This window comes from Bubalus kerabau, chromosome 18, assembly GCF_029407905.1.
Source record: "Bubalus kerabau isolate K-KA32 ecotype Philippines breed swamp buffalo chromosome 18, PCC_UOA_SB_1v2, whole genome shotgun sequence".
In the NCBI taxonomy this organism is placed as follows: Eukaryota; Metazoa; Chordata; class Mammalia; order Artiodactyla; family Bovidae; genus Bubalus; species Bubalus kerabau.
In genome coordinates, this window is record NC_073641.1 from 3,428,629 (window position 1) to 3,447,941 (window position 19,313).

At 46.8% G+C, this 19,313-nt stretch overlaps 1 protein-coding gene across 3 annotated transcripts in view; it reads left to right on the forward strand.

Moving 5' to 3' along the window:
• Window positions 1-157: 157 nt before the first annotated feature.
• DOCK2 (dedicator of cytokinesis 2) overlaps window positions 158-19,313 on the forward strand; it is a 452,311-nt gene continuing 433,155 nt past the window's right edge. For all 3 annotated transcript variants that reach the window (XM_055555142.1, XM_055555143.1, XM_055555144.1), the window contains exon 1: window positions 158-468. In XM_055555142.1, coding sequence (XP_055411117.1) covers window positions 426-468 — 43 coding nt within the window. In that variant the 5' untranslated portion in view covers window positions 158-425. The remainder of the gene's footprint in view (window positions 469-19,313) is intronic.

Below are 19,313 nucleotides of genomic sequence, written 5' to 3' on the forward strand. Positions count from 1 at the left end.
ATGCCAAAGAATGCTCAAACTACCACACAATTGCACTCAGGTTGTTTACCACTGGAGCCACCTGGGAAAGTGGGAGGGAGCTGGGTTTAATCACTAGGCTCAGTTACGGGGAACTTCCTGTGCTTGTGGTGATGGCCTGAGTGACCCCAGGTACCTGCTCGGCCACTGCTCGATTGCCTGGGGAGGAGGCAAGTGGGGTGTGGCCCCTAGGCTTTGTGGAGGACTTCTGGACTTCTAGCCACTAAGCTTCTACTGTGCCCCTGCCCAAAGGGATGGGGGAGGAGGAGCTGGCGCCCTGAGGAGGGGAGGGCGGGCCGAGAGGGAGTTTGAAAAGAGGAAGGAAGTGGGGCCCAGCAGCGCGCCCAGCCACCCCTGGCTGCTTCCCCAGAGGACGACAGGAGGTGCCTGCAGGTCCCGGCCGAGCCATGGCCCCCTGGCGCAAAACTGACAAGGAGCGACATGGAGTGGGTAAGATTGGGCCTCGGGATCTCGGCAGGAGAAGGGCAGGTGGCCAGAGAGCCGCCCAGGAAGGTGCTGGGGAGCCAGCGGTGTGGACACAGGCCACGAGCGCTCACTCAAGCTCGGAGGGCTCCCTCTGCTGATGTGTGGCCAGCAGGATAGGAAAAGGGAGGCAGGGGGAAAGGAAGGTGGGCACCTGACCCAGCAGGCCACACCCAGCCCACTCCATCTCCTGGCTGCCCACCGCCACAGGGCTGCCCTCTTTCTCCAAGTGCCTATGCATTTCCTAGATGGGTTCCAGCAGAGCTCAGAGCCACCTGCCTCTGTGTCAGGCTCCTAGCATTACAGGGATTCCCTCACCCTTTCTGGAGACTTGGCCTCTTAGAGGGAGCATCGAGCATCGTTCTCTCTCTTGGCTGGGCCTTGCCTGACCCCACATCCCTCCCGCCACCCTTGCCCTAAGCGACACCCATCTGCCTGCTTCCCCTGCCTGTTCCTCCTGGGTCAGATGACCCCTTTGTTTGGCAGAGCATCCTTGGGGTGTAGGGCTGGAGGGCAAGACCCTCCACTCAGCCCCAGACAGTCTCTGGGGGAGAAAGTCTCGCACCAGGTTATACGGGGACATCCAAGAAGCCGCCTCATCAGCTTCAGCCATCTAAGCTCCCAGAGGCCTCTGCCTCAAGCTCAGGGGCGGAAGTGGTGACTGGGGGAAGGGAAGCTTCAGGTACTAGGACTCTTTCTACTAAATGGCACCCGTGGTGCAATCCCCATAGATTCAAAGTGGTTTTCAGATAAGTGTGAATTTAAAAACCTCTCTGTGGCTTGCTACATAGGCAGACACCAGATACCGCCCTCAGAGATGAGAACTGAACAGGTCAGATGTTGGAGGACCCAAGGCCGAGAATGATTAGATGCTGGGAATCCCAGGGCCTCTGCTGGAGAAGCACTGTCCTGGAGGGCTCACCAGTTAGTCATTCATTTACTAGGCTCCAGGCGCTGTGGACTGTTTAAAGGTGAATGGTCCCCAGCCAGAGAACAAATACTAATCCATGCCCTGAAGGGGGCTCAATTTCTCCACCTACGTTGAACTAGATTCACTAACTTTTCAACTTTAAAGCTTCTGTAACTCTGGCCCTTCTTGCTCGGGTTATCAGGCTGAATCCCTTCTCAGGGGAAGATGGGGACCGATAAATGGAGCAGACCCTTACAGGTGGAGGGACCAATGCAATCTAGGAGATGAAAGCTGGACATGAAGGGAATATCCAGGAAAACAAGAGCATATCCAGAGGAAAAAAGTGGTAGCTCCTTTCACCTTGAGGGGAGGGTGCATTGAAGGGAAGGGTGCACAAAGTTAAGCTGCAGCCGTATTTTGGAAGGCTCTGAATGCTATGCTAAGAAGTTGAGACTTTTTCCATTTAGGCAGTGGGGAGCCATAGAGGGCTTCTGTTCAGAGGAGGGACATGAGATATGTGCTGAAGCCAGTGTAGAGGGAGACTGGTGGACAGAAGAGCGAAGGTGCCTGGGTGGTACACAAGGGGCAGGTACTGGCGGTCCAGGGGAACCAGGGCACTTAATTAGGGAGCCTGAGGGTGGTGGAAGAGTCCCACCCTCTGGCTGAAGGGCTGCAGTGCGCTCCTGCCGGGTGGGCACTGTGCTGCAGGGTGAAGAGAATGGACTCTGGTTCCTGCTCTTGGACTCCAGCTTCCAATGCTTCCCAGCCTTCTGAGCTAGACAACTTATGTACTCTCTCCAGGCTTCAGTTTCCTTGTCTGTGTAATGGGAGCAATAACAGCACCTGCTGCTCAGGGTTGTCGAAGGACTAGATGAATTAACCCACATAAAGTGCCTAGAATGAGTTGTACAGATCCTCATTAAATTTTATCAGTGCTTGTTTTTAGACTTTATTCTCTGCATGGGAGCCCAATTCAGTACATGAGATCACAGGCTGGGAGGGGCCTACAGGATGGAGTAGGGTCTCACCCTCCCTAGCAGAGGAAACCTCACCTGTGTGCTCAGAGACTAGAAACTCTGTTAGGCTCTAGGGCCAGAGGCTTCTTCTGATGGAATATCTGACGTTGTTCACACCTACCTATGAAAATTCTATTTGGGGTGGGGGTCAGAGCACATATGACCTTTAAGAGGGCCAGTGAGCACTTGGTAGGCATCTGTTTATCAGAGGATCTTTTTATCTCTGCCGTTGAATGGCAGAGGCAAGAAAGGTACTCTCCAGCCCTCCTCTGCAGACTCCAGGTAGATGGAATGAAAAAGCAAGGCTTTATGGCTTTGGGTTATGAGGAGACAGGGGACTGGAGTCACCCTGCAGAAAGAACAGGGGCCCGAGAGTAAGGAGTCCGAGTTCTGCTTCTGACAGCATCATTTTTGCAGACAGGTCTGTGCTATAGTTTCCTCACTGTAAGTCTAGATATTAATACATTTCTATTTCAAGGCATTCTTTTATGAAGAGCATCTGAGATAATGAGTGTGGGGCTTGAAGGAAGATGAAGAGCTAGAGCCACGTAAGGATTAGGGAGTCGTCAGAACATCTCTGGAGTCTCAGCCGGTCCAACACAGGAGCTCCTGAGCTTTGCTTTCCCATTTGGTTTCCCTTTCCTCTGGCCCAGCTGACAAGGGCTGCTGGTGTCTGTCTGTTTGGGGAGCTGGTTTTTCTGGAGGCAGCTTCATACCAGAACCTCTTGGCTGCTTTCTCAGCTCACTGTGTGGTGGGCACCCAGAGTGAGCCTCATGTAGATCCCTGGCCAGGTTCTTTGTACTTCCTTGATGGAGCTTTAAAGGGTGATCTGTTAGAGTTCCAGAGAGGACACTTGGGTAGACTTGCCACAGATGAGATAGTGTAGCTATAACATAAGAAAAGACATAGCCTCTGCCCTTGGGGAGTTTTGTGTAAGATTAGAAGCTTGCGCTGTGAGTTCAAATCTGGCCCTGTTTACTCATCTATAGTAGGCATAATATGGATCTCTTGAGACTATTGTGAGGATTGAATAGAGGTAGTACCTGAAAAATCACTTAGTAATGACACTGGGCAATGAAAGTTAGCAGCTGAGGTCAAGGGGCTAATAGTTGCTCAGCCAAGAGAGACACAGGGTAATGCACCCTTACACCAGGTTCAGGACAGTCATGCCTTATAACAGTAAGTACAGTAGAAGACCCATTCTCATGCAATATCTTTGTCTGGCTTCCAAACACCTATGTGAGACAGTGGATTATTATTCTCATTTTATAGACAAAGACTTCCAGAATTCACATAACTTGGAAGTACTTGGGCTGGGCATTAGATTCAGTTGTCTTCAGACACCAGGCCCTCTGTACAACATTAGGAGGGAAACTGGAAGGAGAAATGGTATAGACAAAGGCAGGAGGTTGGAAGGTGTTGGCATTTAGGTCAAACAATAAATAGTCCTCTTTGATTTTAGTGAATGATTGTAGTGAAAAAACAAAAAGTTGGAGAGGTAGATTGCAGCCTGATTGTGAAGGCCTTTGAGTACCAAGCTCATAAGTCTGGGCTTCTTTGTGTGAGCATTGGAGGTTCTGAGCAGGTGTGCCACCTGTAGGAAGATAATTTAACCACTTGGAGGGGGGCAGGGGTTGGACACAGAATGGAACAGCAGTGGGTGACAATTTTCCTGTCTACTGACTGTCTGACTGGTTAATCCTGCATGAGTTCCACATATAATTAACATTTCTGTTAGGCCTGTACTGTCTTAATCCTCTCTGCCTGAGACTTTTGTCATTGATGACAGCTTTATCTTTGGAAGAGAGGACAGGGGACAGAAAAGGAGGAGCTGAAAAAGAGTAGCAAACTCCTATGGATGACAGAAACTCTCCAAAATAAAAGGTTATTTCTCTCTCATATAGAAAGCCCAGAAATAGTCCCTGAAGAAGTGGTAGAGTAGCTCATCCTGTTTCCTGCCCTGCTTCCTTGGCAAGGCTTCTGCCTTTTGCACCAAACTGGCTTCTTGAGCTCAGGTCCATCTTCCAGGCAGCAAGAGGACCGAAGGGAACATGAAAGGCATGACCCTTTGCATTAAGGCCACTTGCTGGAAGGCCCACTTGACACTTCCTCTTGTATCCTATTGGCTAAAACCTAATCACATGACTGAACCTAGCCACAAGGGAACCTGGAAATGCAGTCTTCAATGTAAGCAGTCATGCACCCAGCTAAAAATCCAGTGTACCTAAACAAGGAGGGAAATGAGGGTATTAGGGATGATAGATTCATTTTCTCAGGCAGCCATAACAAAAAGGTACTGACTGGGCGGCTTAAACAACAGAAATTATTTTCTCACAGTTCTGGAGGCTGGAATTCCAAGTCCAAGGTGCTGAGAGGTTGGCTTCTCCTGAGGCCTCCTAGGCCGGCAGCCAACTGCTCTCTCATTGCTTTGTCCTCACACGGTCCTCTCTCTGTGCATGCTCACCACGTGCGTGAGCCGTCTTCTTCTTCAAAGGATGCCAGTCATGTTGGATTAGGGCCCCATGCTAACAGCTTCCTAATCGCATCTGTACAGACCTGATCCAAATATGGGACTTCAACATACGGATTTGGAGCTCTAGTGAGGGCAGCAGGTGGCTCCTTACAGTTGGCCTGTGGTCTGCAATGTGCTGTTTAGGGCCGTAAAAGAAGGCTTCAGGGCGGGGGCTCTCGGAATGTGAATGCAGAAAAGGTTTGCTTACCCTGAAGCTGGGCCTGCTGGGTGGATCTGTGTGGGTACTTCAGTTATGCTCAGAAGCCTCCTCTCTGCACAGGTCATCTCTAGTTACGGTTGCATACCTATCTACATGTGGTGGTGGGCAGTACTGCTTGGCTCCTTCAAAGAGCTATGAGGGACAGTCTGTTCCAGGTCTCTCGCCTAGCTTCAGGTGGTTCGCTAACAGTCTTTGGTGCCCCATGCCTTTTACCTCAGGCTCTGCGTCTGTCTCTATATGGCATTCTTCCTGTGTGTGCGTGTCTCCTTCCAACGTTTCCCTTTTAATCAGAACACCAGTTAGGTTAGGGTGAGTGTTAGTCACTCAGTCGTGTCCAGCTCTTTGCAACTCCATGGACTATAGACCGCCAGGCTCCTCTGTCCATGGAATTCTCCAGGCAAGAATATTGGAGTGGGTTGCCATTTCCTTTTCCAGGGGATCTTCTCAACCCATGGATCGAACCCAGGTCTCCCACACTGCAGGCAGATTCTTTACCATCTGAGCCACCAGAGAAGTCCCGTTAGGATGAGGGCCCACCCTAATGACCTATTTTAACTGTATTACCTCTGAAAAGAGTGTCTCTGAGTAAAGTTTCATTCTGAGGTGCTGGGGATTAAGAGTCTAAAGTATCATTGGTTTGGTGGGGAGTGGTGTAACTCAAACCACGGCAGGATCTTCCAGATTTGAGATGGGATCTCTTTTGCATCTTGATTGGGAAATACAGATGAGTTCGAAAGATCTCTCTGGGCTAGGATGCAGGTGATGCTGTTCCCTGGACAGGGGTGGTCCAGAGTGAAACAGACAGATGCCTAGTGGGCAATGGGTGCTTGTGTCCCTGCAGCACACACTCTCACTAGAAGGAACAAAATTCACTCAAACGTGTTCAGTTAATAGGTGTGCGGTGTGTATGTGTGTGTGAGGAAAGTAGTGTGTTTTAAGTATCAAGGGAAATCAAACAAACCCAGGAAACATAAGCAGCAGTCCTCCAGAAGGAGCTGGACTGGGGAGTCCTGGGAAATTCTGCCTGTCTTCTTATGGCTTCCCAGCTACTCTAAACCTATGAGCTCAGTTTTCTGTTCTCTCCTCACCTTCCTGACTTTGATATTCTGAGACCACTAGATGGCCCCAGCCTGATGGCCCCAGCAGGCCGCCCACCTCAACCTAGCATGTCCTGGTACCTTCTGAATCTCCTCTCTGTGTTTATTTGTTCGGTCTTGAGAGAGAAGGTCTGGTTGGATCGATTGACCTTTTTCATAAAGGCCACCCCAAGTCAGAGGTCACTGCCAAGCTAAGAATGAGCCCCACTCTGATCAAGATGCTGCCTCTGCCTGTCCCAGTATGCGCTGGCTATGGGATGGGGCTGGCAGGAGTTGTGAGTGGGGACAGATTCTTTGCATAGGAGGCATGAGTCAAACATGGATTCCAAACACACCAGGGGAGATCTCCACTACAGAGGGACCACTATTACTGCTCCTATTGCCAGAGTTAATAGTAAAAGAGCAGAAACAGAGACCATCAATTTGTTCTCTCATTCACTCCTTCCTACTTGATTTATTTCTTAAATATTTATTGGGCATTTCCTATGGCTAGATAGTGAAATTACTAGAATTTGGCCAGTATGTTTGCTACCCTTTTGGAGCTTATAGTCTAGTGGGAAGACTAAAGGCACCTTGTGGGGAAATCAATAAGTATACCACTGTAAATTATGATATGTGCTATTCTGAAGAAAAGAGCCTGTCTCATGAATGAGAATATTGGAAGGAGGGAATCTTAAACTGGATGGTCTCAGAAGGCCCCTGAGGAGCAATGGGGGAAAACATTGTAAAGGAAATGCTTAAAGGAATCCTATTTTTGCTGTGGAAGCAAACTGTACCTTTCGATTTGTCTCCAGAAGTTAGTCTGGTGCAATAAAAACACATGGATGGAAATCTAATTCCTTCCTGCCACCAATTCTTAGGTGCCTGGTCCTCCTCCTTTCTGATTGCTTCAGCAGTTTGGGATTGTTGAAGAGTGCCTGCTGGGCTGACTGTTTGAGTCCATTTTTGGAGATTGTCCTAATCCCTAGGTTTATGGGAACTGCATTTGTTAGTGGCCATCTTGCCCCCCACCATAATGTTTGTGTTTGAATGAGCCTTGACAGAATGTGTTTGCTAAGCTTTGCTTCCTCCTGAGTTCAGCATTCTTATATTACTGCTGAATTTTGAGACAGGTGATGTAGTCACCATAATATTCTGCTAATTTCTGGACCTTTGGACTTCTTCTTTGTGTGTGTGTTTTGTTTTTAGGTTTATAGGCCTTTAATTTAATGGCCAATTACACATGGGGGCTACAGTCTGTGTTCTGTGGCAAATGTTCTGCAAATGGGGAATGCTAATGCTTATTGCCAACCAACTCCAGAAGGCTGTGGAGGCACCACAAATGTTCCCTTTAATAGGCACTGTCTCCTTTCTTTCCACTTGCTTTAATTGATGTGAGTTAGAAAACAGCCAGGCTGAATTTGTCAGCCTCTGAAGTCTCACTTGGTTTCTAGTTCTCTTGGAAAAAAGTCATCCATGTCCTGCTCCTCTGACCCCACTAGGACACCGTCAGCTTCGGCCTTGATGGGGAACACATGTATACCTGGGGCGGATTCATTTTGATATTTGGCAAAACTAATACAATTATGTAAAGTTTAAAAATAAAATAAAATTTAAAAAAATAATAATAAAAAAATAAAGGTGCTGTGCAGGTGGTGGGTGTGACTGACAGTGTCCGCACCTTTCCAAACCCCCCTCCAGACATTGCCCCAGGGCACTCAGAATGCCCCTGATAAAACAGAACTCCTTGGGTCAAAGCCTAAACCAGGATGCTGAAGAGGACCTAGGTGGGCAGTGTGACTTGCTTAGGTGCCTCAGCATCCAGCACAGGGTGTGAACAGAGCCCGTGCTGAGCAGGCATCTGTTGGGATGGATTAAGTGCAGGCAATGTCAGGTTTCAGAGACCGTGACTGGTGTGCTAGGCTGCAGCGAGGTGCAAACCTGGTGCCAACTAGACCTGGATGACTTGGCGGGGAAGCGGGATTTTGCTGCTCGCCTGCCTGGTGGTGGCAGTAAGGGAGCTGTCTCAGGAGAGAGTGTTCCAGGTAGAATAAACAGCCAAGGAAACCTCGCTGATGTGTGGAAGGCCAGTATGGATAGAGCAGAGTAAGCCAGGGGCAGAGTGGTCAGAAATGAGTGCTCTGAGCAGAGGTTGTATTGAGCAATGCCTGGCACATGTTATAAGACTTTGGCTTTTAGTCTAAATGGAAGGGGATAGGGCATTGAAGGATTTGAGAAGAATTGCAGTATGTTTTGTCTTTTTTAAAATTTAATTTTTAATTGAAGTATAGTTGATTTACATGTTGTGTTAATTTCTGCTGTACAGCAAAGTGACTCAGTTATACACACACACACACACACACACACACACACACTTGTCGTTCAGTTGCTAAGTTGTGTCTGACTCTTTGCGATCCCATGGACTGCAGCACAGGCTTCCCTGTCCTTCACCATCTCCCGAAGCTTGCTCAAACTCATGTCCATTGAGTCGGTGTTGCCATCCAACCATCTCATCCTCTATCATCCCCTTCTCCTCCTGCCTTCTTTTCAGCATCAGTCTTTCCCAGAATCAGGGTCTTTTCCAATAAGTTAGCTCTTAGCATCAGGTGGCCAAAGTATTGGAGCTTCTGCTTCAGCATTAGTTCTTCCAATGAATATGATTTATCACAGGGTATTGAATTGAGCTCCCCATGCTGTACAGTAGGTCCTTGTTGTTTATCCATTCTACATGTAACAGTTTGTGTCTACTAACCCCAAACTCCCAGCCTATCCCTGTCCCACCCCTCCCCCTTGGCAACCACTGTCTGTCTTATTTTAAAAGGATTATTGTAGACATTTTATGGTTAGTAGATAGAAAGGAATTAAATGTGGGAGCATGGAGGCCAGCACAGCAGTTACTATAATAATCTAGGCAAGAGATGGTGTGGGGGCACCCGGGGATATAGCAGGGGAGGAGATGAGGTGCGCTTGGCTGTGTGTGTATTGTAGGTCGAGCACATGGGGTTTTCCTCATGCATTGGATGTAGGTATGAGAGAAAGGGAGTAATCAGGGGTGACACTATCGTTTTTGGTCTGAGCAGCTGGAAGAATGGAATTGCACACAGGACTTCCTTAGTTAATCCCCTGGTCTAAGTTGTCATCGATATTGCCATAAATAATAACATTGCCTCAACTTTTTTCAATCTGGTCTATTTGTGAAGTGCTGTGGTGTCATGTTGAACCCTCACAGCCATGCTGAGAGACAAGTCCTTTTATCTTCATTTCAAAGATGAGGAAATTGAAGAGCAGAGAGCTTCAAACTCTTACTGAAATGCAACCTCTTTCCAGCAGTTTTCTTACACCTCATCCCTGGAAGAAATTTCTTCTGGTATCCTGAAATCATTTTTCACCTTGCCTTTTAGTTTTATGTGACTGCATTATTTCCCGCCCTGGGCGGCTTATTGTTTGAGGGCTGAGCTCTGTTGGAGGTCAACCTCGATTCCCTCTGGTTCTTGATGGAACCAGATTCCATCTGGTACTAGCACAAACGTGGTAGATCAGAGAGTCTCATTGATACTGTGACGTGGGACCCTTGGGAATCCAGTGGAAGCTCTAAATCCTCTTCCTACAAAAACATGCACACGTCCACTTTTGCATTACCGTTTCATTAAGGCCCATTCAAGGAAATGGCAACCCACTCCAGTGTTCTTGCCTGGAGAATCCCAGGGATGGGGGAGCCTGGTGGGCTGCCGTCTATGGGGTTGCACAGAGTCGGACACGACTGAAGTGACTTAACAGTAGCAGTAGTAGTGAGGCCCATTCATGGAAGCCAGTTATAGACCCTGGTAAAATGTACTCACTAACTAGGCACAGTAGACACAGCCAAGGCACCCTGCCCAAAGTGTGAATTCTTACATCTGGGAGTGGTCAAGATTAAGAAAACTATTTTTATAGTCTATTCAGATCGCTTAAGTCCAATAAATCCATGCTAAGTTATGGTCCTGGGCTGAGTATGGGAGTGCAGAGCTGAAAATCAGTCTCTTCTCTCAGCAAGGTAATGAGCTAGTAGTAGTCTCTCCTTTTTGCTTGAGGCAGCAAAAAACAATGTTACTAGTACTAATGCCCCATCTCTCAGTTTGGAGATGGGACACCCCTTGCTTCAGGTCACTGTGGCTCCTGCCATCGCCCCGTCAGGGTTCACTGTGGCCTTGCGTAGAATTGCCTGGCTCCTCCGTAGAGTGTGAACACCATGGAAGCAGTGCTGTGCTTCTTGCTCTTCTCCAGCACACAATGCCTAGCGCAGAATAGTTGTTGACTGGATGAATGGTAAGCAAATGAGAGGGCAGAAGGTGGGGGATGAAGAGGGAGTAGAGGCTGAAGGTTTTACACTTTCTAGTAACCTCATAAGGCTCAGATGAAGCTTACCCTCCTGCCCTTACCCCCAGCTCCTTTCCTGTCCGGAGACTGAGTCCTGTAAGAGAGCACACAACTGAGGCGTTCTTGAGCTCTCCTCTAAATACCTGGATCCCTGCACCAAGCCCCACAGTTCTCACCTCAGGACTCACTTGAACCCTGCACCCGTCAAGCTGATTTGCCTTCTTTTTTCCTTGCCCTTGGGGCCTTCCCTCCCCACCTTCCTCCCCAGGGCTCTTACCCCAGTTCTCCCCCTTGCTCTCCCCTTGCCCTTTCCTCTCCCTCCAGTCTCACTTCCTTCATGGGCCTCTCTTGATCTCTCTCTTCTGAGAGACCACGGCTGTCATGCTCCACAGCTTCAGTTCAGTTCAGTCACTCAGTTGTGTCCCACTCTTTGAGACCCCATGGACTGCAGCGCACCAGGCCTCCCTGTCCATCACCAACTTCTGGAGCTTGCTGAACCCATGTCCATTGAGTCGGTGATGCCATCCAGCCATCTCATCCCCTTCTCCTCCTGCTTTCAATCTTTCCCAGCATCAGGGTCTTTTCTAAGGAGTCAGTTCTTAGCATCAGGTGGCCAGAGTATTGGAGTTTCATCTTCAGCATCAGTCCTTCAAATGAATATTCAGGACTGATTTCCTTTAGGATGGACTGGTTGGATCTCCACAGTTTAGCCACCCCCCCCCCTTTTTTTTTAATAAAAAAAAAAAAAAAAGATAGCCTCTTATTTCCTGTGTGTTCATTTTATCTCTTGAACTAGATTTCCCAAAATCTCCAGGATAGCAGGCTTCACCCTCTATCACCCCCTCTAACCTTCTGCAGAGCCCAGCAGTGCACCACACTCCCACACTGGAGCTTGAGGACTGAGAAATCAGCCCTTGGTTTCATCATAAAGCCTCTCTTCCAACTCTAGTATGTGAGTGTGTGAACACAGAACAGTGTGAGACAGTGTGAGCATGTGTGTGTGCATATACCTATACTGGGGGCACTGGGAAAAAGAGAGTGAATCCCAGCATGATGTTTTTGCAGAACTCATCAGCCTTGACACTATTGATATTTGGGGCCAGATCATTCTTGATATGGGGCTGTCTTGTGCACTGTGGGATATTTGGCAGTGTCCCTGACCTCCACCAGCTAGATGCTAGGAGCTCCCCCACTCCCCATGCCTGCCTCCCTCACCCCCAGGATTGTGACAGCCAAGCATGTGTCCAGCATTGACAAGTGTTCCCTTCCCCACATTTGTCCCCAGTTGAGAGTCACTGCTTAGAGAACTCCTGGGAATTTACTTTCCTCTTGTTGGCTGAGTATGTCACCTTGGCTCACCAATGGCAACCTGTAAGGTTTTAGGAGGATCCAGTAGGGGTCCTAAAGCACCTGACAGAGAGTAGGTACCAAATACACATCCTTTAGCCAGAGGCAGTGCGGTGTAATGGTTGAGACTGTGTGTTCTGAAGACAGCCCGCCTGGGGTGAAATCCTGGCTCATCTCCTTTCCATCTGGGTCACCCTGGGCTATTCACTTCATCTTACACTACCTCAGTGTCCTCATCTGTAAAATAGAGATGCTAATAATTGTACCCACCATGAGAATTGTGAGAGGATTAAATGGGTGACTGTGGGTCAAGTCGTCATCGAAGTCTGATACCTAGAAGTGTTCAGAGGTTGTGATTCTTGTCCTCTCCTGATCGGAGGAAGACATCTTCTCCTTGATTCCCTCTGGTTGTGATTCTTCTGCGTCACCCACTGCCAACTTGCACCAGGTTTGATCTCTGGCCTTGCTGCTGGAAGCTTCTGCTGGGTCATCACATTCACCCTCCTGATGCAACGTCAGGTTGTTGCCTTGGTGTTGAGGCTACCAACACCTTGCCCAGAGACTCCAGGCAAACTACCTGTATATTTTAATAAAAGTGTGTGTTTCTTTTGAATCCAAAGTGGACTTGTCGGCTGGTTCTATTTCTTCCTGGAATGGAGACCCTCCAAAGCCCAGATCAGTGACTAGAGAAATGAGCTGCAGGCAGTTACATTCTTTTTCACCAATACTGTTTGTGTTCCCTTACACGGCTGCTTGTACAAACTCTATTGACAATTGGTGTTTGCTGAAGCTTTTGTTTTCAAACCTGTCTGCAAGTGGCAGGGTCGTGATGAGGTACAAATCCATCCTGAAGGGTCACAGGGCAGTCAATGGCAGTCAATTGCCATCAAAATTGGCAATCCAGCTGGCTCAGCAACTCATTAAATAATGTCAAGAAATGCAAGAAAAGACTTAGGAGATGAGACATACCTGCCCTGCATGGGTATATTCCTTCAGTTCAACAAGTATTTATTAAAGTTCAGTAAATATTGATTGAACTTCAATTGTGAGTCAGATGCTGTTCTCAGCACTGGGAATTCACTGGCCACCAGGCAGTCTCAGTCTCCACCCTGGCTGAGGTTGAAGAAGACAGGAAATTAATAAGTCTAGTGTGTGTGTGTGTATGTGTATATATATACACATACACACACACACATATATATGTATATCTATGTTTATAGATATACACACATAGACATATATACTCATACACACACAACAAACTGTGATATTGGCACTGGGGTAGTCAGGAAAGGAAAGACTTTAGATTCCAGTCTGAGTTTGACTCCGTTTTCTAGTTTTGTGGCCATGGGCAAGTTCCTTAATCTTTTTTTCAGTTTCTCATATGTTACATGGAGGGTAGTACATTGAAGGGTTACTGTGAAGGTTAACTGAGCTAATACAAGTCATACATAAGGAATTTTGTCTGTCTTATTTGTCACTGTAACCCAAATAGCCAGAGCAGTCTCTGGCATGCAGTAGGTATTGAGTGAATGTTTGTTGAAAAATACCATGTGCTTGGTACGTAACATGTAAGTAAGCACCATTGTGAGGGGAGGGGCCAAGCTGTATATGAAGTGGAAACAGTCCAGATTTCTGGGTAATTCTGTCTAACTTACTAGTTGGGCTTCCTTGGTAACTCAGTGGTAAAGAATTCGCCTGCCCATGCAGGAGACACAGGTTTGATCCCTGGGTCGGGAAACTCCCCTAAAGAAGGAACTGGCAACTCATTCCAGTATTCTTGCCTGGAAAATCCCATGGACATAGGAGCCTGGTGGGCTACAGTCGATGGGGTTGTGAAAGAGTCGGACATGATCTAGCGACTAAACAACAGCAACTTACTAGTTAGAGATGAAAGAATAAGTTGTTTACTCTCTCTCTGCTTCAGTTTCCTCATCTGTAAATCCAAGTGAAATGTTGTACTTATCTCCTGACACTGTAGGAAGCACAGAGGCCCCTCTCTCTCCATCTATGTGAGCTGCATGCTGTAACAGTGTATGCTTACTTTTTCCTTAATCTCTTGATTTAGGCTCCTGATGAGCAGCCTATTTCAATACATTTAAGTTAAATCTGTAGCCAATCAGTGGATTTGATTTCCAGGGTTGTTGGAAGTCCCACCTGTCTTAAAGTAGCTGCTCCCCCTGGCTTGACAATCTGGGATTTCCAACATGAACATCCTCATTGGGTTTGATGGCCTCAGATGGCCCTAGCGCTTGAAATACCCCTTTGATCCTCAGCCATACGTAGTTTGGTCTGATTAGGCTCGTCAGTAACCAACTGCTGCCTTAGCTGCTGAGTATAGTATTTTAATACAGGGAAAGGTCAAACCCTTTGTTGGGTTGTACCAATATACTCCTAGGCACAGAAACTTCATAAAAAAGGGGAAGCTGAGATAGGTGTCTATGGAAATCTTTTCACCACTTGTTTATCTTTCATGGAGGGACATGGCCAGAGTGGGGAGGGCTATGATTGCAGTGATCTTTACTTCTTATTTATTCCTGTAGGTTCCTCCTGTTTTTCTGCCTTTTCTATCACTCACTCAAAACTTGAGAGTGGTTAGGCCTGCAGGGAGTGGTGAAGTAGGTGACCTGTTCTGACACTGGCCAGAAACAACTCAAGTGAGATTCATAGATAAGCAATACAACTTTAGCAAGGGGTGGCATTCTGGTCCAAAGTTTCCTGTGAGTCATTTAGAAAACTTAACAGAATTGGGTATTGGTATGCAAAGCCACTTCCTTTGTCGACAAGTAATGTCTTCTTTTCCCCAAATGGAGCCTTGAGAACAGAGGTCCTCATGCAAAGGCAGAAATACATTTATAAATTAAATGGCAATGTCAGTTACTTTCATTTTCTTATAATGTGAGTCTTTGGGATGAATACAGACCTTCACGTTGAATATCAGGTTTCAAGATCTGTCCAAGATACCTTCTTAAGCCTCTCACCTGACAGAGCTGGGCAGAGTTGGAGGAAGAGAGTCCTAAGGAAAGATGGGAAGGCTACAGTCTGGGAACAAAATAAGAGCCTTGCTCTGAACTTCAAATATCTGATGGACAGGCCTACTTTACTAGTGCTCCAGAGGTAAACACATTGTGGATGGTTTTCCTCTGTTAGAAACCTCTTACCTCTGTGGCCCTGCCCAGCCCCACGTCAGGTGTGTCGTCAGCCAGACCTCGGCCTGGAGGGTTCAGGAAGCGGGGAATCTGCAGAGTTAGGGCATCAACAAGCTGTAGCGTCCAAATGCCAGCAGCCTGTTTGGGGGCAGGGCTCGAAGTCAGGCCAAGTGTGGAGGCAAATGGAGAAACAGGGCATCTTTATGCAGGAGAAGAGAACTCTGAATCCCCCAAGAGTCCTCTGAAGTTTCATTTTGGGCAAAGGATTTATTTTATTTGATTCCTTTTTATAATTTCTCTCTCTTTAACAATATTCTCCATTTTTGGAGACATTATTTTTCTGGTTTCCTTTAGTTCCTTGTCCACAGTTTTCTTTAGCTACTTGAGCATATTTAAAATAATTGATTGAAAGTCTTTGTCTCCTAAGTCCATTGTCTATCCTTCTTCAGGACAGCTTCTATTAATTTCCTTTTTTCTCTGTGATGGACTATACTTTCTTGTTTCTTACAATCCTCAAAATTTTGTGTTGAAAACTGGATATCTTGAATATTATGATGTGCTAGCTTGGACATCAGAGTCTCCTTCCTTGCCAGGGCTTGGTGTCACTCCTTCATACAGATTGTAGCAGTTGGTTTGATTAGTGACTTTTCTAAAGCATTTTGTTGACCGTGTTGTTTGTTGCATGTGGTCACAGAAGTCTCTAAATGCCCAGAATTGAGAGAAAACAATCTACTCTTTGCAGCTGTGTGTGGGTGTTTGGACATACCTTCAACACTTAGCCAGCCCAGTTACAACTTTGCCTTAGCCTGCATTTCCTGATTGCATGGAGCTTGACAGTCAACCAGAGCTGAGATGTGGCCTTTCTCACACCCTTTCTCAACGTGTGTCCAACTCTACATGGTCTTCTAGATCCCTAGTGATATATGGTACTCTTCAAAGCTCTTATTCTCCAAAGCATTTCAATTCTAAGCCTTTCCTCCCAGGCTTAGAGGTAGGATTATCATTTGCCCCAGCTTATATTCTTTGCCCTGTACAGCAGCAGGTAGTTCTTTTGAATTAATGTTTTTGATTAATCCCCTTTGCATGGCTGCATCTCCACCTTCAGTTCAGTTCAGTCACTTAGTCGTGTCTGACTCTTTGCGACCCCATGAATTCCAGCACACCAGGCCTCCCTGTCCATCACCAACTCCCGGAGTTCATTCAGACTCACGTCCATCGAGTCGGTGATGCCATCCAGCCATCTCATCCTCTGTCATCCCCTTCTCCTCTTGCCCTCAATCCCTCCCAGCATCAGGGTCTTTTCCAATGAGTCAACTCTTCGCATGAGGTGGCCAAACTATTGGAGTTTCAGCTTTAGCATCATTCCTTCCAATGAACACCCAGGGCTGATCTCCCTTAGAATGGACTGGTTGGATCTCCTTGCAGTCCAAGGGACTCTCTAGAGTCTTCTCCAACACCACAGTTCAAAAGCATCAATTCTTCAGTGCTCAGCTTTCTTCACAGTCCAACTCTCACATCCATACATGACCACAGGAAAAACCATAGCCTTGACTAGACGGACCTTTGTTGGTAAAGTAATGTCTCTGCCTATGCTATCTAGGTTGGTCATAACTTTCCTTCCAAGGAGTAAGTGTCTTTTAATTTCATGGCTGCAGTCACCATCTGAAGTGATTTGGGAGCCCAAAAACATAAAGTCTGACACTGTTTCCACTGTTTCCCCATCTATTTCCCATGAAGTGATGGGAACAGATGCCATGATCTTAGTTTTCTGAATGTTGAGCTTTAAGCCAACTTTTTCACTCTCCTCTTTCACTTTCATCAAGAGGCTCTTTAGTTCCTCTTCACTTTCTGCCATAAGGGTGGTGTCATTTGAATCTCCGCCTTAGCATAGTCCCAAATCAGGGAAATAAAGGCAAACTCGAGGCTTTAGTCCTTCAGGAAGCCTACAGACAGATCAAAACAAACAACTGCAATTTCTTGGGACAAGGTCTGCTCTGCTCCCTCCAGCCTTGGGAATCCACACCATGAACATGGAATACCATCTTCAAGACTGCCACAACAAAAGATGGGGAAAAGAGAATGGGATAAGGATAAGTTAAATTGCTACAAGACATTACCAGGTTTCAGCTGCCTTTTTCTTGAGTAAGCATTTGCCTGGTTGCTGTAAACTCCTGACTGTTTTTCAGAGTTCTGATAAAGTTGGTTCTAACCATTTTTGCCAGATTTTTCATTGCAAGCACCTGTTCTTGCAGTTCCCTGCTTCACCATATTTTGCTGATTTGGCTCTAAGAGGTAGTTTTTGAATGCAATTTGTTGACAGGTAAGGAGAGACTGAGGACCAAAGGGAGAGGGAATGGACTGAGTCAATGGTAAGACTGCCAAGAGGATTCAGGATTCTCCTCATTCAGTTCAGTTGGTCTTCTGTTTTGTCACAGGACTCAACAGCATTGTCTCTCCTTGGTCCAGAGACCTCTGGGGTTAGAAAGACAAAGCAAGGGTCTGTTCATGGGCTTCCTCATGTCCACTCTGCCTCTCTCTATCCACTCTCTACATGGAAGCCAGAGTGATAGTCGGTGTTATGGGATTACATCACTCCCTTTCAGCCTTCCATCCTCAGATGTCTCTATACAATGGGGTATTATTCAGCAGCAAAAATGAAGTAATGAGAGTTGCTATAACATGGATGAATCTTTAAAACCTTGTGCTAAGCAGAAGAAGCCAGTTGCAAAAGACCATATATTATATGAAATGTCTAGAATGGACAAATCTACAAAGACAGAGAGTAGATGAGTGGCTGCTTGTGGCTGGTGGAACCTTTTGAGAATGTTCTAAAATTAATCTTAGTGATGGTTTCACAACTTGTGAGTAAATCTTTGAGGTACGTACTTTAAGTGGACAAACTGTATCTGAATAAATCTATTATCAAATAGCTGAGTAAAATCTATTCAGTTTCCTGTTGTCTTGGAATAAAGCCTAAACTCCTCAGGAAGTCCTGCGTGACCCAATTCTTGCCTCTCCAGCCTGTCTGCGTCTCTCCCTCCTCTCTCAGCATACTCCACACATGGCAGTTTCCCTTATGCTCTCTGTGCCAAGTATCTTCCTCACTCAGGGCCTTTGAACACACCGTTTCCTCTTCCTGAAATGCCCTTCCGCTCGTTGTCCCCGTAGCTGACTCGTTTGACTCCTCCATCTATAATCAGCTCAGGGAGTAACCTTCACTAACTACCCCAGGAAAAGTTGATGCTCCCCCATTATTCTCTCTCATGTGTGTGTGTGCTCAGACGTGTCCAACTCTTTGCAACCCATGGTTCCATGGACTGTAGCCCACCAGGCTTCTCTGCCCCTGGAATTTTCCAGACAAGAATACTGGAGTGGGTTGCCATTTCCTACTCCAGGGGATCTTCCCAACCCAGGAATCAAAACTGTGATTCTTGCATCTCCTGCATTGGCAGGTGGATTCTTTACCAACTGTATCACCTGGAAAGTCACCTACCAGGTGGCCATATTTGTCTCTTCCATCACATGTGTCATTTTTTATAACCTTATATTTATTTGTGTTTTCACCAAAAGAGCAAGATCATACTGGCATACTGTAGACACTTACCGAATACCTGCTGCCTGTATGAATGAGGACAACCTTGTAGGTTCAAATCATCCATCCTCCTGAGGGTCTTCCCTTAAATTAAACCACATGTGTGTTGATTCACGTGTCAAATCAAATATCACTGTGTTCTCTTCCTGAAGACCTCCCAAGTTGGGTATTCCTTGAACAAGCTTCATCTCTACGTTCAGGTTGTGGCCTGATCCTCACTTAAGTTACACTGAGCAAGGGCTAGGCACTGTAATGATAGAGTGTAATCTCACATTCCTGGGGATTAGCAGAGGCCTCTGATAGCACAGGGGGGACTCTGGGTGTTTTCATAGCCAGCTGCTGCTCCCCAGAAACTGGCAGTGTAAATGGGAAATCAGAGTACACTCTTAAATGTTAAGTACTCATGAGAATCCTACCAACTATTAGGAGATGAGGGTGGGTGGTTAGTGTGGCCTGGAGAAGTCAAGGAGGGCCTCATGGATAAAACAGGACTTGCCTGAAAGATTTGCTTTGGGAAAGGCCAAGAAACAGGCATTTTAAGATAGAGGAACACAGGTTGTCTAGAGCTGGGTAGGAGAAAGATACGGCTTTCTTAGACAGTGAAGACTGGGTGGTCTTTGAGTGGAGGAAAGA